Source organism: Crassostrea angulata, chromosome 9 (assembly GCF_025612915.1).
Source record: "Crassostrea angulata isolate pt1a10 chromosome 9, ASM2561291v2, whole genome shotgun sequence".
In the NCBI taxonomy this organism is placed as follows: Eukaryota; Metazoa; Mollusca; class Bivalvia; order Ostreida; family Ostreidae; genus Magallana; species Magallana angulata.
The window spans coordinates 2634514-2647659 of record NC_069119.1 but is presented as its reverse complement, the minus strand read 5'-3'; the positions used below and the strand labels follow the sequence as shown (position 1 = coordinate 2647659).

Here is a 13146-nt window from a genome sequence, read left to right as displayed (position 1 = left end):
TCTAAAATATCCGAGTTGGGTTTTTGTTGATAAAAACAAACCAACAAGAATAAAGAAACCAACTTCATGTACAATAAAGAAAGTTTTATTATTTTTAAAAATGATTAATCCACACTGACTTCCGTGTAACTACAGTGTTTAATAGAAATTTTTTTTATAGAGCTTAGCTTGTTTCAGGATGTATACATATACGTTTATAGTATTTGCTTCATAGATACATTCAATATTTAACTAGATGCTGTCATTAGACATTAATACCCGCACCAAGTGTTTGCCCCTAAATAACACTGTTTTGTACCAGTTTAATTTAAAATGAAGGCTACATGCAAACTCCGGTAATACATTTAAAAATTATAATTTTCATAACTGAAGGATGAGATCCCTTCCCATATGATAATACACATGAACAGCACTTTATGTGCAATTTGGGGTTGAAATGTATGCAGTGAAATTTCAGTTAATCAATAATCTTAACATTTCATGTCATAGAAAGTATAACGGTCTATATAATTATTACAAACAAAATTAAAAAATAAATTGTGCCCCCTCCCCGTGGCGGTTGCCGGTTTTAGATTTGCTTCTGTGTGCATACATATGTACATCACCGTGTGCACAGATTTAGAGAAGGGGTGGGAGTGAGGGGTCCAGACCCCCCCCCCCCCAATGAAAATTCATTTATATCAATTGTAAAATTACCAAAAATACACCTTGGACCCCAATACTCTAACAGACATGTAAACGCTCTAACTTACTGCGCTCCAATGTTAGGTAACATTATTTGGGGGGTAAATATTTAATTAATATTTAATATACTTTATTGTTTATCTCAAAAGAAAGTATACATCACAATATGCAGGTGTCCTGCACCACCTTAAAGCTGTTATTTACCTAATAAAATGGTGCAAGTGGATTTGAAAAATAGGTCATAAAAATACATGCATGTTACAAATAACTGACCTTACTTGAAGTTACGTACACAACACAGGTCTGCAGGTATCATTAGCGGGTACTAGTTTTACCCAGCTCTTCGATTAGATGGGTTCGCGTGTATACATACATGTCTGTGTTTTCCATATGCAGAAAAGGATTAGTTAAGATCAGCTAAAGGAATTCATTATTGTGTTTTAATTGGATTATCATTATGATGTTGACCAATATAGGTAAGCATAATACATGTAGTAGCAGTAGCACAATATAATGAGATGCCAGCATACATAAGTTCTACTTTCACTTTTTAAATGTGATCTCCCTTTGACAGCATACTAGATCATCATCTTTTAATATTAAAATAAGCTTATCATACATGTAGTTACCTATCCTATCGTATTTGTAAAGTTTCTGTCATTTGAATTGCAAATGTTATTTGTTTTCATTTGTCAGACTTACACTATTGAGTTGACCCCATATTGACCCTGTGTAAACAATTTCTCATTAAATTTGTGTATTATCTGTAAGTAAGTGTACTAGACACTTAATTATCATTCTTATATGAGTTATAATAGGAAGGAAGGAGTATTTCTTTCTTAATTTATTATAATGCATCAAATACAATGTAGGTCATGACCTTATGGGACTAGCTGTTCTGACCCCACGAAACAGGAAAATACAAAATATCTTCTAATGTCATTATGATGCATCAAATGGTGTAAAGTACATTAATGACCCCCAGGTGTTGTCTTTAACTCGCTTTGCCCGAGTAAGTACATAGGAGAGTTGATTAAAATCAACTCCCAATTAAGTATTTTATCTTAATCATATGTTATGTGTTTGATCCATGTGGGTAATTCCTAGCCTAATGATGTCACTGCTTTGTTTAGGAGACTTTACAATTGCCCCAAAAAGGCGATTACACATGTATATAACATTTTGTTTATAAATCTTAAAAATTGAATTAAGCAATTTCAAAATGTTAATGTGCATCAGGAGAGAAAAAACAATCAAGAAAATATTTAAAATTAGCTACTGCACACATGTAAGAATGTATTAAGAAGACTGAATCTTAAGAACCAGGTTAGATTGGGGGGGGGGGGGGTGTGAATGTGGAGTATAAACATTTATAATTTGAATCATTTATTGTTATTAATTTTAACTTGTCAATGAATGCCAGTTATTGATCCCAATATATATGATATGATATATTTGACAATTTTTTAATGTAATTTAAAATAAGACTAGGCCATACTACAGTCATGAACATGAATAGTGTAGAACAAAACACAAACTAATACATGTATATATACATAGGAAGTATTACAAAACATAGATGATTGATCTATATCTGGGTTCTTAAATTGAAGCATATATCATGTATATATTATATTATTGTTTCTTTGTTCAAGGCATTTCAGTCCTTTTGCATTTGGTATGTAGGTCATGATCCCAAGTGCTCTTCCTGAAATTATCAAATATCATAAAAACCATTGAGATCCCCACCTTAATCCAAAGACATTATTCCTCCTTAGGTCATGGCGCATTAGATCATTATGGCATGTAAGTCATGACCCTAACGGGTGTCAAAAGGGTGTGGGGTCTAACATTGAACCTTGTAGGAAAAATCGTAGACTCTATTTTAAATGGTAACTTAATATAGGGGTTTTAATATCATATTTTGACTGTTACTGGCAATATATAGGGTTTATTAGATCTGACCCTTGGAATCATCCCCACCCCCAGGAATTTAAAATTACCATATATCTCAGAAACTGTTATAATCATGACCCCTAAACCATATATATTCATGTTTCGGATGTAAAGGGGCATCAAATGTTATGTAGGTCATGGGCCCTGTGGGTGGTCCTGACCCCCTCAAACAGCAAGTCCCTTAATATCTTCAAAACAGTTGAGATCCCCACCCTAAAACCATATATATTCTTGTTCCTTGTGTTAAGGGGCATCAAACGGTATGTAGGTCATGGGCCCCGGGGGTGGTCATGACCCCCCTCGAACAGGAAGTACACGAATATTTCGAAAACGGTTGAGATCCTTACCCCTTAACCATATATATTCTTGATCCTTAAAGGGCATCAAAAGATATGTAGGTAATAATGACCCTCAGGGTTAAATTTAATTTTTCAAAACCGTAATGCACATCTACATTGATTCATGGAACAGTTCCTATCATATCCCAAAATATGATGTGTCTATCCATTAAATTATAAAAGGAGTTCTAGAATCTATGTTTTTTTTAAGTGATAAACGTCAATTTTCTGCTACTTTTTGACTCCTTGGATGAAATTTAAATTTTTAAAACCTTACTGCACATCTATAGAACAGTCCCTATCATATCCCAAGATATGATGTGTCTTTCCATTAAATCATAAGAGGAGTTCTAGGATCTATGGGTTTTTATTGAGTGATAAACATGTACATATACATAATATTCCTTAGAAGAGTAACAATAAATTTGAACATGCATTGGTATATGATATATATGAAAGTGGTTTTCCTTTTAGAAAAAAGAAAAATTTAAAGATACAGAAAAAAAGATAAGAGGGACATTTAGGAGAAAAAAAGATGATGATGAATGTTCCAAACGTTCAAATATATTTTTCCAATAAGTATCAAACAGATGATAATTTCAGTTTTTCTGGACAAATGTTTTTCTAATAACTGATTATATATTTCTTAATATTATTTGCATTTCTCTTAGATTTTTTTAAATTACTTTGCAGAATATATTTTTTTGTGAAAAGAATAATTAAATTTTCTAGCCTTTGAATATCTCTATTATGATAAACATGTATTCCAAAAAGGATTGAATATTTATCAAATTTGTAAACCAAAGATATCTGTCATCCATTTCTCCAATTCAATCCAAATTTATTTCACTGAATAAATGTCGAAAATGTCTTTTGTCTAATAAAATAATAATAATTTTGGCAAGATCCTGTGTAATAGTTGGTATTGAAGCCACAGTAATTTTGAATCCTTTTTGCACTTAATGGGCAAGCTATAAATTTTCCATCATTATTTTTTAATTAATTGATTTCTGACATCCATTTTGTTTCAGATTTAGGATAAATTCTTTTCTTTGATATTAAAGGGTCACGATTTTGGTCAAAAATAATTTTTTTTTCGATTTTAATATTTACAATGTTTCAGTAAGGCATTTTTAATAGGCAACCAAAATTTGAGTGTCATTTGTTGAGTTATAAGCGAGTTACAGAGATACAATTCTTCGCAAAGCTTTTGTTTATATTTAGAATGTTGAAGTGAAAATTCCAGTTTTAGACCTCAAATGAATGTGTTATTCGTTAGGAACTGGTTTTTTTTTGCTTAAAATAAATAAATAGATCGACAAATCAGCTTGAAATTTTTTTTACTGGTATATTGAACCTATGTAAACAAAAACAGAGCAGGAGCCTTGTCTACATGAAAAAAAATTGTGAGCCCTTTATTTTGCTTACAACTCATCGACTGCCCCCCAAATTTCATTTGATCATTAGATGCATTCCTTAAGCACTGTAAATAATAAAAACAGAAAAATAGAATTTGATCAAAGTCGTGACCATGCCCCTTTGAGGTAAAAGTAGTTGGTTAAAATAGTAGTAGGAAAAAGCTTCTTGTAGTCGGAAAATAGCTCCTCAGAGTTAATGTTCATTGTTTGACTTTAAATAAATATAATCTTATCGATCGCGGGTTTTCTGCTTGTGAAACAACCTACACTAATAATGTTCTGCTGTATCAGTTGGTTTTAAAGGTTTATTCCTGATTTTTTTTAATTCGTCAGCCTAGTTTTAATGTTATGTTGTCTTTAACACAACTAGGTTGATCATCGGAATGAATGGCATTTCAATGATATATATATATAGCAATATTTACTTTTTCGCCAGTAACCGCATTCCAAAATTTATAACGTATCAGATGAATCTTATTTTACTCGGCATAATGATTGCAAAGATGACTTATAATTAATCGATACAAAAAATGTTATATGCGTTCTCAGCAGTTTATCAATGTTTTCCTTACTGGTATGTAATTCATTATCTATTCAAGATTTATTGAAAATCTTATACCCAAAAGATTAAACGTAGTATGAAATTCAGTAAATTTCCATCTAGAGGGATGATAAGCTTCTTTTAATTTTTTTTTTACATCCTATCCGTATTAATTTTGTTTTAGTAAAATCCATCTTTAATCCAGACACATTTGCATATAAGTCTAGTGTTTGAGGAATTTCGTCAAGAGATTTTGGAAAGCTGTCTGAAGTGTCATCATATTCTTCCCCATCTATATTTATGCGTTTTTTATCTTGATTATTTTGAAACAAAATACCAAGAATTTCAGCACAAAATATAAATAAATATGGTGAAATGGGATCCCATTTTCTTCATCCTCTCATTGGTTGGATAATATTATGCCATTTTGTATTTGCATGAAGTAATATTCTTTTAATTGATTTATAAGATTATTTTGATATTTTTTCAGTGTGTTTTCAAAATGAAAAAGAAGGTGATCATAAGAATGGAATTAACAAGTTTGTTCATGGTAAGATTTTATGAAAAAGGAGTTGTTAGCAGCTAGATTAATATTTTGAACACCTCAACAAGTTTAAATTTAAAAGAAAATAATTACAAGAACCTTTAATTAACAAGTGGTCCATGGGTCACTTCGCTTTATTGAGTTACATCGGCCCCAACTCTAATCAACGCATCTTTGTAAAGTTTAATACAAATATTTAAGCCAGTGTTGTTTCAATGGTTTAAAATTTTGTGTCCATCATTTGAGAAGAAATGCTTAATACTTGATAGTATTGAGAATAAAATGATCTAGATCCAGACTATATTTGACTTCAGTATTAAAAAGAATGTGTCTCCTTTATTGTTAACCAGTAATATATTAGTCATTTGAAAGAATAAAAACACTAAATATACAAAACAAATTATAATCCTCTATCTGTATTATCCCAGTCCCAACAATAAAACATATAAATCAATTTCGTATTTACATCAACTTATAATAATTTTACACATGAGACTCTATTAGCTATTTTCTTCATTATAATATAGTCTATACATAATCTTATAATTCACTCCGATCTCAAACGTTCTAACAGAACCATAGTGGAGAAAGCAAAATACTTAACATAAAATTTGTTTTACCTGCTTTCTTTTCCAATCTTTCCACCAATTTTTGCCTTTGAGTTCCTCAGAAGACTTATTTTAAATGTTTTCTACCTATATCTTTTGTAAACTTTAAACCTGTATTAGGATTGTTAACTTACCCCTGGGTGTCATGACTTGAAAAAATGTATATCTACCATATATCAGAAAGCTAATGACAAAGTTCAGGCTACGACAACAACAACGACAATAACGACCGACAAAGAACAAAATTTGACCAGAAAGGTTTATTTGAGCCCTCGGCTCATGTCATCTAAATACGCATTACATACAATTTTAACGTTGACAGTTTTACAATTTCATCCGAGATGTTTAAATAATAAAATTTAATATATTTAAATAATATTTTAGAATCAAAATTGGAGAAAAATATTTTTGAGCAATGGCAGAATGAAAACAAGTTTTTCATCCAAACAAAAGCGTTCAAAGAAGTGGAAAAGCTCATCAAGAGTCAAAACTTAGTTATTGTTGGGGGTCACTCGGGATCAGGAAAATCGGCTATAATTCAACATATTGCACTTAAATATAGAAATCAGGGATGGATTGTAATACCGATTTACAGAGTCCAGGAAATCATAAATGTATTTAACAAGAAAAAAGAAGTTAGCAATGAAACTCTCTTTGTGTTCAATGATCCAATTGGCAAAGATACATTTGATGCTATAGAATTTAATGAATGGGAGAGAAACGAGGAGAGGTTAACAGCTTGTTTGAAAAATGTAAAACTTTTGCTTACGTGTCGAACTTATATTTTAAGCGATAAAAGATTAAAAGGACTTTTGAAAGAAAAATCATACACCGTAGACATCAACGATGAAAAACTGAAATTGGATAATCAGGAAAAACAAAACATTTGGAATTCGTACTCATCTAACAAGAAATTATCCAAAGAGGAATTGACGGAACTAGTTCAAATCGAAGCGTATTTTCCATTATTGTGTAAATTATATTTTACAAATGATAGACATCAAAGAGAAGGATTGCGTTTTTTTAAAGAACCATTCGCGTTTCTTGAAAAGGAATTAAGAACTTTTAGAATATCATACATCGAGAAATACTGTGCTCTAGTTCTTCTGATTTTGTTTGACAATGTTCTGTATATGGAAGGAATAATACGTGATAATACTACCAAAGAAAAATTCGAACATGCTTTATGGTTATGCGGAATGTATTTAAAAACACCGCCTTCTTTCATAATTGACAGTCTTGAGTCACTAAATGGTTCTTTTGTAAAGAAAATAGGCGAAAAATTTCACTTTTTGCACGACGTAGTGATGGAAGTTACTATATATGTGTTTGGATCTGATTATCCTGCAGATATTATTCAGTACGCAGATATTGGTATTATTAGGAGAAGAGTGAAGTTACGATGTTCTAACAACAAAGATAATGATTTATCAATATATATAGAAGATAACAATATTGTTGATCTTGCTAAAAGATTTCTTACAGAAATATTTCGAGAACGTTTATTGGATGTTGTTCTTAACCCTTCTCTTAAGAGTGAAAAGGTTATAGAAATATTCATTAATCAATTAAAGGATTCACCAGAAAAATATAAATTGTTGCTGGAGAAGAAAGTGCTTCAAATTGAAAAACAGGAACTTTATAAAGCCACGAAACATCTATTTCTTTCAAAACTGGCCTTTGTGAATATAGGAAATGGGGTGTCGCCTCTATGTGCTTTAATTGTATTTAGTCATACAAAGCTTTTTTTACATTGTTTAGAAGTTCTCAAGCAAATGGAGGAAGATATTCATGACATTGCTTTGTTTTCAGCTGCTTGCTGCAGTGGCTCATTAAAACTGTTTGAAATGTTTTTAAAAGACCAGGTGAAAATACTTTTGACAAAACAATGGGGAAATCTTTACCCAATCCATGTTGTATCTGCATACCATAATCCCGAAATATTATGCGAGCTGATTCAGTTCGACCTTGATGTGAATTTAAAGACTGACAAAGATGGTAACACTCCTTTAATATATGCAGCAGGAAACGATACCAAAGACTATATTGAAGATAATTTTAACAATGAAAGATCATGTGAGGAAAGGCGGGATAGAACCGTGCACCTTTTATTGAAACTAAATGCAGATATTGATCTGTGTAACAAAAAAAATGTCACACCTCTCTACATTGCTAGTTATGAAGGGCATAATAGCACAGTAGAACTTTTACTAAGCAAAGGTGCAAACATCAACTTGTGTGATAAAGACGGTGCTAGTCCTCTTTATATTTCGTGTGAAAACGGTCATGTAAGCAGTGTAGAAATTCTTCTGAGAAATAAGGCAGACATTAGTTTATGTAAGATGAACGGAGCAAGTCCTCTTTTTGCAGCATGTAAAAACAGACATAACAGTATCGTAAAACTTTTACTAGATAACGGGGTTGATATTAATCTATGTGAAAAACAAGGATTCAGTCCTCTATGTATAGCATGCCAGAATGGGCATGATAGCACGGTGCAACTTCTACTAGACAATAAGGCTGATGTTAATCTATGTGAAAATCAAGGATTCAGCCCGCTATGTATAGCATGCCAGAATGGGCATGATAGCACCGTGCTACTTCTACTAGACAATAAGGCTGATGTTAATCTATGTGAAAAGCAAGGATTTAGTCCTCTGCATATAGCTTGTCGGAATGGGCATGATAACATTGTACAAATGTTACTTAACAAGTCAGCAGAAATAAATTTAAGTGAGAAGGAAGGAGTAAGTTCTCTCTATATGGCTTGTGAAAACGGACATGAAAAAATAGTGCACACCTTAATTGAATACGGAGCAGATGTAAATAAATGTGAGAACAAAGGAACCAGTCCTCTTTATATAGCTTGTCAAAACGGATATGATAACATTGTAGATATTTTGATAAGTAAAAACGCGGACATCAATTTATGTGATGAAAACGGGGCCAGTCCCCTACATATAGCTTGTCAAAATGGACATAATAGCATCATACAAATTTTACTGAACAAGTCGGCAAACATTAATTTGCTTAAGAATAACGGAGCCAGTCCTCTCTCTGCAGCATGTGAAAGCGGACATTTACACACTCTTAAACTTTTACTTAGCAATAAAGCTGACATGAATTTATGTGCGGAAAATGGAGCCAGTCCTCTCTACGTAGCTTGTCAAAACGGTCATGTTAAAACGGTAGAACATTTACTGAAAAATGGAGCTGGCATTAATTTTTGTGCAAAAAATGGATCAAGTCCTTTATTTATAGCTTGTGAAAACGGACATCAAAAGACTGTGGAACTTTTACTGATTCAAGGAGCAAACATTGATCAATGTGACTCCAAGGGATGCAGTTCGCTTTATACAGCTTGTGAGAACGGATATGATAAAATTGTGCAACTTCTTTTAATCAACGGAGCAAACATTAATTTACGTGAGAGACACGGAGTAAGTCCCCTCTTAATTGCAATTCAGAACGGATATGAAAAGAACGTGCGTCTTTTACTCGAGAAAGGCTCAAATGTCAATTTGTGTGAGCAAAACGGAATCAGTCCGCTGTTGATTGCTTCTTGTTATAGACATGATAGCACTGTTGAACGTTTATTAGACAAAGGAGCAGATATTAGTTTATGTACGATAGACGGAGTCAGTCCTCTGTATATAGCTTGTCAGAATGGAAATTATAGCACTGTCAAAATTCTGTTAAGCAGAAATGCAGATATTAATTTATGTACGAAAAACGGATGTAGTCCATTCTTTATAGCTTGCTGTTATAATCATTATAACACTGTGCAGCTATTACTGAACAATGGAGCAAACATAAATTTATATCCAGAAAATGAATTCTGTCCTGATTCCAATGATTGTCTGTTTGCATTTTGTCAAGTGGAACACATGTTCAGAATATTTGTCAATGACATCCTTGCATTATCTTATGATCATATGACTCATAAATGTGCATATAAAACTTGATATTGGACAAATGAAACTCATTGTTTGTTTATTTGATACTTTTAAGACGAGTCAGTGCTCACATCTATATATAATATTTGATTGCAAATACTTTATACAGGTGCTATGGAACGCCGGGACTGTCTTATATGGGGATTTAACATTATACGCAGTGTTCTCCTCATTATATTTGGTAGTATATTCATTATATGAGGTCTTTGTTTACATTATATCGTGTGCATTTTCCATTATATATAGTACTTCTTTCATTATATGATGTAGTTATTTCACTATATTAATATGTACATCTATCATTATATGAGGTGCTTCCAACATATATGAGGTGCTTCTAACATTATATGCGGTCGTTCTAACAGTATATGCGGTGAACACAACATTATATTATGTACTTCTCACATTACATACAGTATATTCATTATTACATGTATATGTAGTATTTCTGTTATGATGATGATGATGATGAACATTAAATATTATGTCCGGTCCTGTCAGCATTCCGTGCGGTAGTTTATGCATTTCGTTGTGATGTAGGCACAGTATTATATGCTGTGCTTTCATCTTTATGATGATGATGATCTTTCGGAAGCTTTTTTTTTGGGAAGTCGTGCTATGAAAAAAATGGATGATATTTTACGGGACCTTAAAATAGCTCAGTTTATAGATGTATGTACCCATTGCCGGGCAATGCTATTTGTCTAGCCCTGCTTAAACATTCTTAAATACTTGATGAGAATTACAGTATATCTTTCCAAATTATATGGCGTGAAAACAGATCTGCACATTGTCTATTAAGTTTTTCACCTGATAAGTTTAAAAAAAAAAAAATTAATACTACACAAATCACAATTTAAAGTTAAGTTTTTTATCCATATTTCTAGGACCTTGCCAAAATTTTAAATTATTCTCTTAGAAATACCCATATAGCGTTAAAGGAATTCTTATTAAAGAGGTGGGTGGAAATAAATATTCGATCTGTTCCTGAATACTTAATACAATATTCATTGTTGGGCCTTCCCGTGATATACATGTTCGCTTGCCAAAGGTACACGATTCGTACGGTTAGTTAGCACAGAGACATTTTAAATTTGTAAGTTTAAGCTTTTTTATGCCCCCGTCCTAATCGAAGATTCGGAAGTATATAGTTTTTGCCGTGTTCGTCCATTGTTTGTCCGCAAAAATATAGAACTTGGCCTTAACTTTTGAGTTGGTGGGGCAATTGCTTTCATATTTCACAGATGTATTCCTTTTGACAAAACTTTTCTTGAAGTACCGCCAAATTAATAAATATCGTTTACTGTAAATTTGTAATTTAGATTATATTTTCCCAGAGAGTAAACTTTACATCTGCATTTAATGAAGATGAATGAGCAGTTTCTGAAATTTTAAGACACCCCTCCCCATTCCATTCCTCTCTCAATGCACGCCATTCGAGCTTGAAAAATCATCGGTAATGTTTGCATATTATATAATTGGCATATTGAATTCATAAAGAAATAAGACCTTCATTCGTGCACACATACAAATTAAATGTTGACAACTTAAGGTATCTTTTGTTCCCGCTATTATTTTTTTTTATTTTGATAATTCATATTTAGTAAAACTATTTTTGATGGATTTTATGTCCACGTGTCCGGTTTAAAGCTCATGCACACAAGTACGAGAGTTCAGCTTCACACCTCTTCTTGCATTTAATTTTATTCTTTAAGTAAACCAAAAAAAATGTACAACTCTCCTGTGATGAAAATAGAAAATAAATGTACATATTTCTGTTTTCACACGAGATGCCCCCTTTCCCCCGGCATATTGTATCCTGCTGTCGTTTCAATAAATAAATGGAACTGTTGTTACTTCAATTACATCTAAACCGGGGGGGGGGGGGGGGGGGCTAGCCCCAATTATTTTTTTGGGCAAAGTTAGACCTAAGCATTAGGAATATAGCACCATATAGGGTTCAGCCCCCACTCTTTTTCGCATCAAGTAAAATTGTTCCTAAATTTACCTGAAAAAGATTAAAATATTAATAGTGATTTCGAAAATTGGAGCCATAGGCCTATTATAGTAACACCCCCCCCCCCCCCCCCCCCCCCCGATAAGGAATTTTATGATTTAGGAATTTTTTTTATGCGAGTAAGATTGGACTTATAGTAGTCACAGGTATACTACCCCCCCCCCCCCCCCCCCCGACGGATTAAGATTTTAATGATTTTGGGAAATATTGTCAAGATTTCTGATGATTAGTCTAGCCTCCCCCTCCACCTTCAATTTGCTTCCGACGTCACTGAATTGTACCAAGTCGTAAATTGAAAATATGAAATTTAACGGCCGACCGGAAGTGACGTCATCAACAAAAATGTACATGATAAAAGACCTTGATATTCTGTATTATTCGTGAAATTTTCATAAAAATCCATTGTAGCATATTTGAAATATTTGAGTTTTAAGAAAAATGTTAAGAAAAAAAAGAATGGGTTACAATAAATAAGGGTGATGCAACATATAACCTACTGTGCATTGAAAATTACAACCGATGTTTATTACTTTTAGTGTTGATATTACAATTAGTTGGTAACTTGTAATTAATAACTTTGCCAAATTAATGCTAAAATAATCATAAAACCATCTGTCTATACTGAGTTTCCTTAAAACATAAAATGATCCTTTCATAGCTGTTGTAATTTGGTCATAGGGTTGGACTAATACCTCCAAAATACACAGAAGTACAGAGACGGGTTTATTTGTTATCTAGCTTCCACAATCAAAAACAATTCATCTACAAAATGTATGAATACATCAAAAAATTAAATTCAATAGATTGGATAAGTTTTTAAAACTTTAAGAAGTTGTTTTATATTTTATCAACTTGCTTAAATTTTAATCAGATTTCAACTAAGGATGGATCTGTGTTTATCATCATTCCTGAAGGTTATGCTGTATCAACAAGTGACAGTCTCCCTGATTTCTCAAATTTTTTCCTTATAACTTTTCTGTTAGGGAGAAATAAGTCTCCCAAAAATTATGCTTATACTTGTGATATGAAAGACTCTTCATGATGTTAGAAATATAAACAGTTCCCTTAAATTCGGCAAATTTCG

At 32.4% G+C, this 13146-nt stretch overlaps 1 protein-coding gene across 1 annotated transcript in view; it reads left to right on the top strand.

Annotated features, from left to right (window-relative positions):
• LOC128162160 (uncharacterized) overlaps nucleotides 1–10532 on the top strand; it is a 32172-nt gene extending 21640 nt beyond the window's left edge. Inside the window, exons 7-8 of the mRNA XM_052825350.1 lie at nucleotides 5428–5487; nucleotides 6474–10532. Of these exons, the coding sequence (XP_052681310.1) occupies nucleotides 5428–5487; nucleotides 6474–10054 (3641 nt within the window). The 3' untranslated portion in view covers nucleotides 10055–10532. The remainder of the gene's footprint in view (nucleotides 1–5427; nucleotides 5488–6473) is intronic.
• Nucleotides 10533–13146: the final 2614 nt, after the last annotated feature.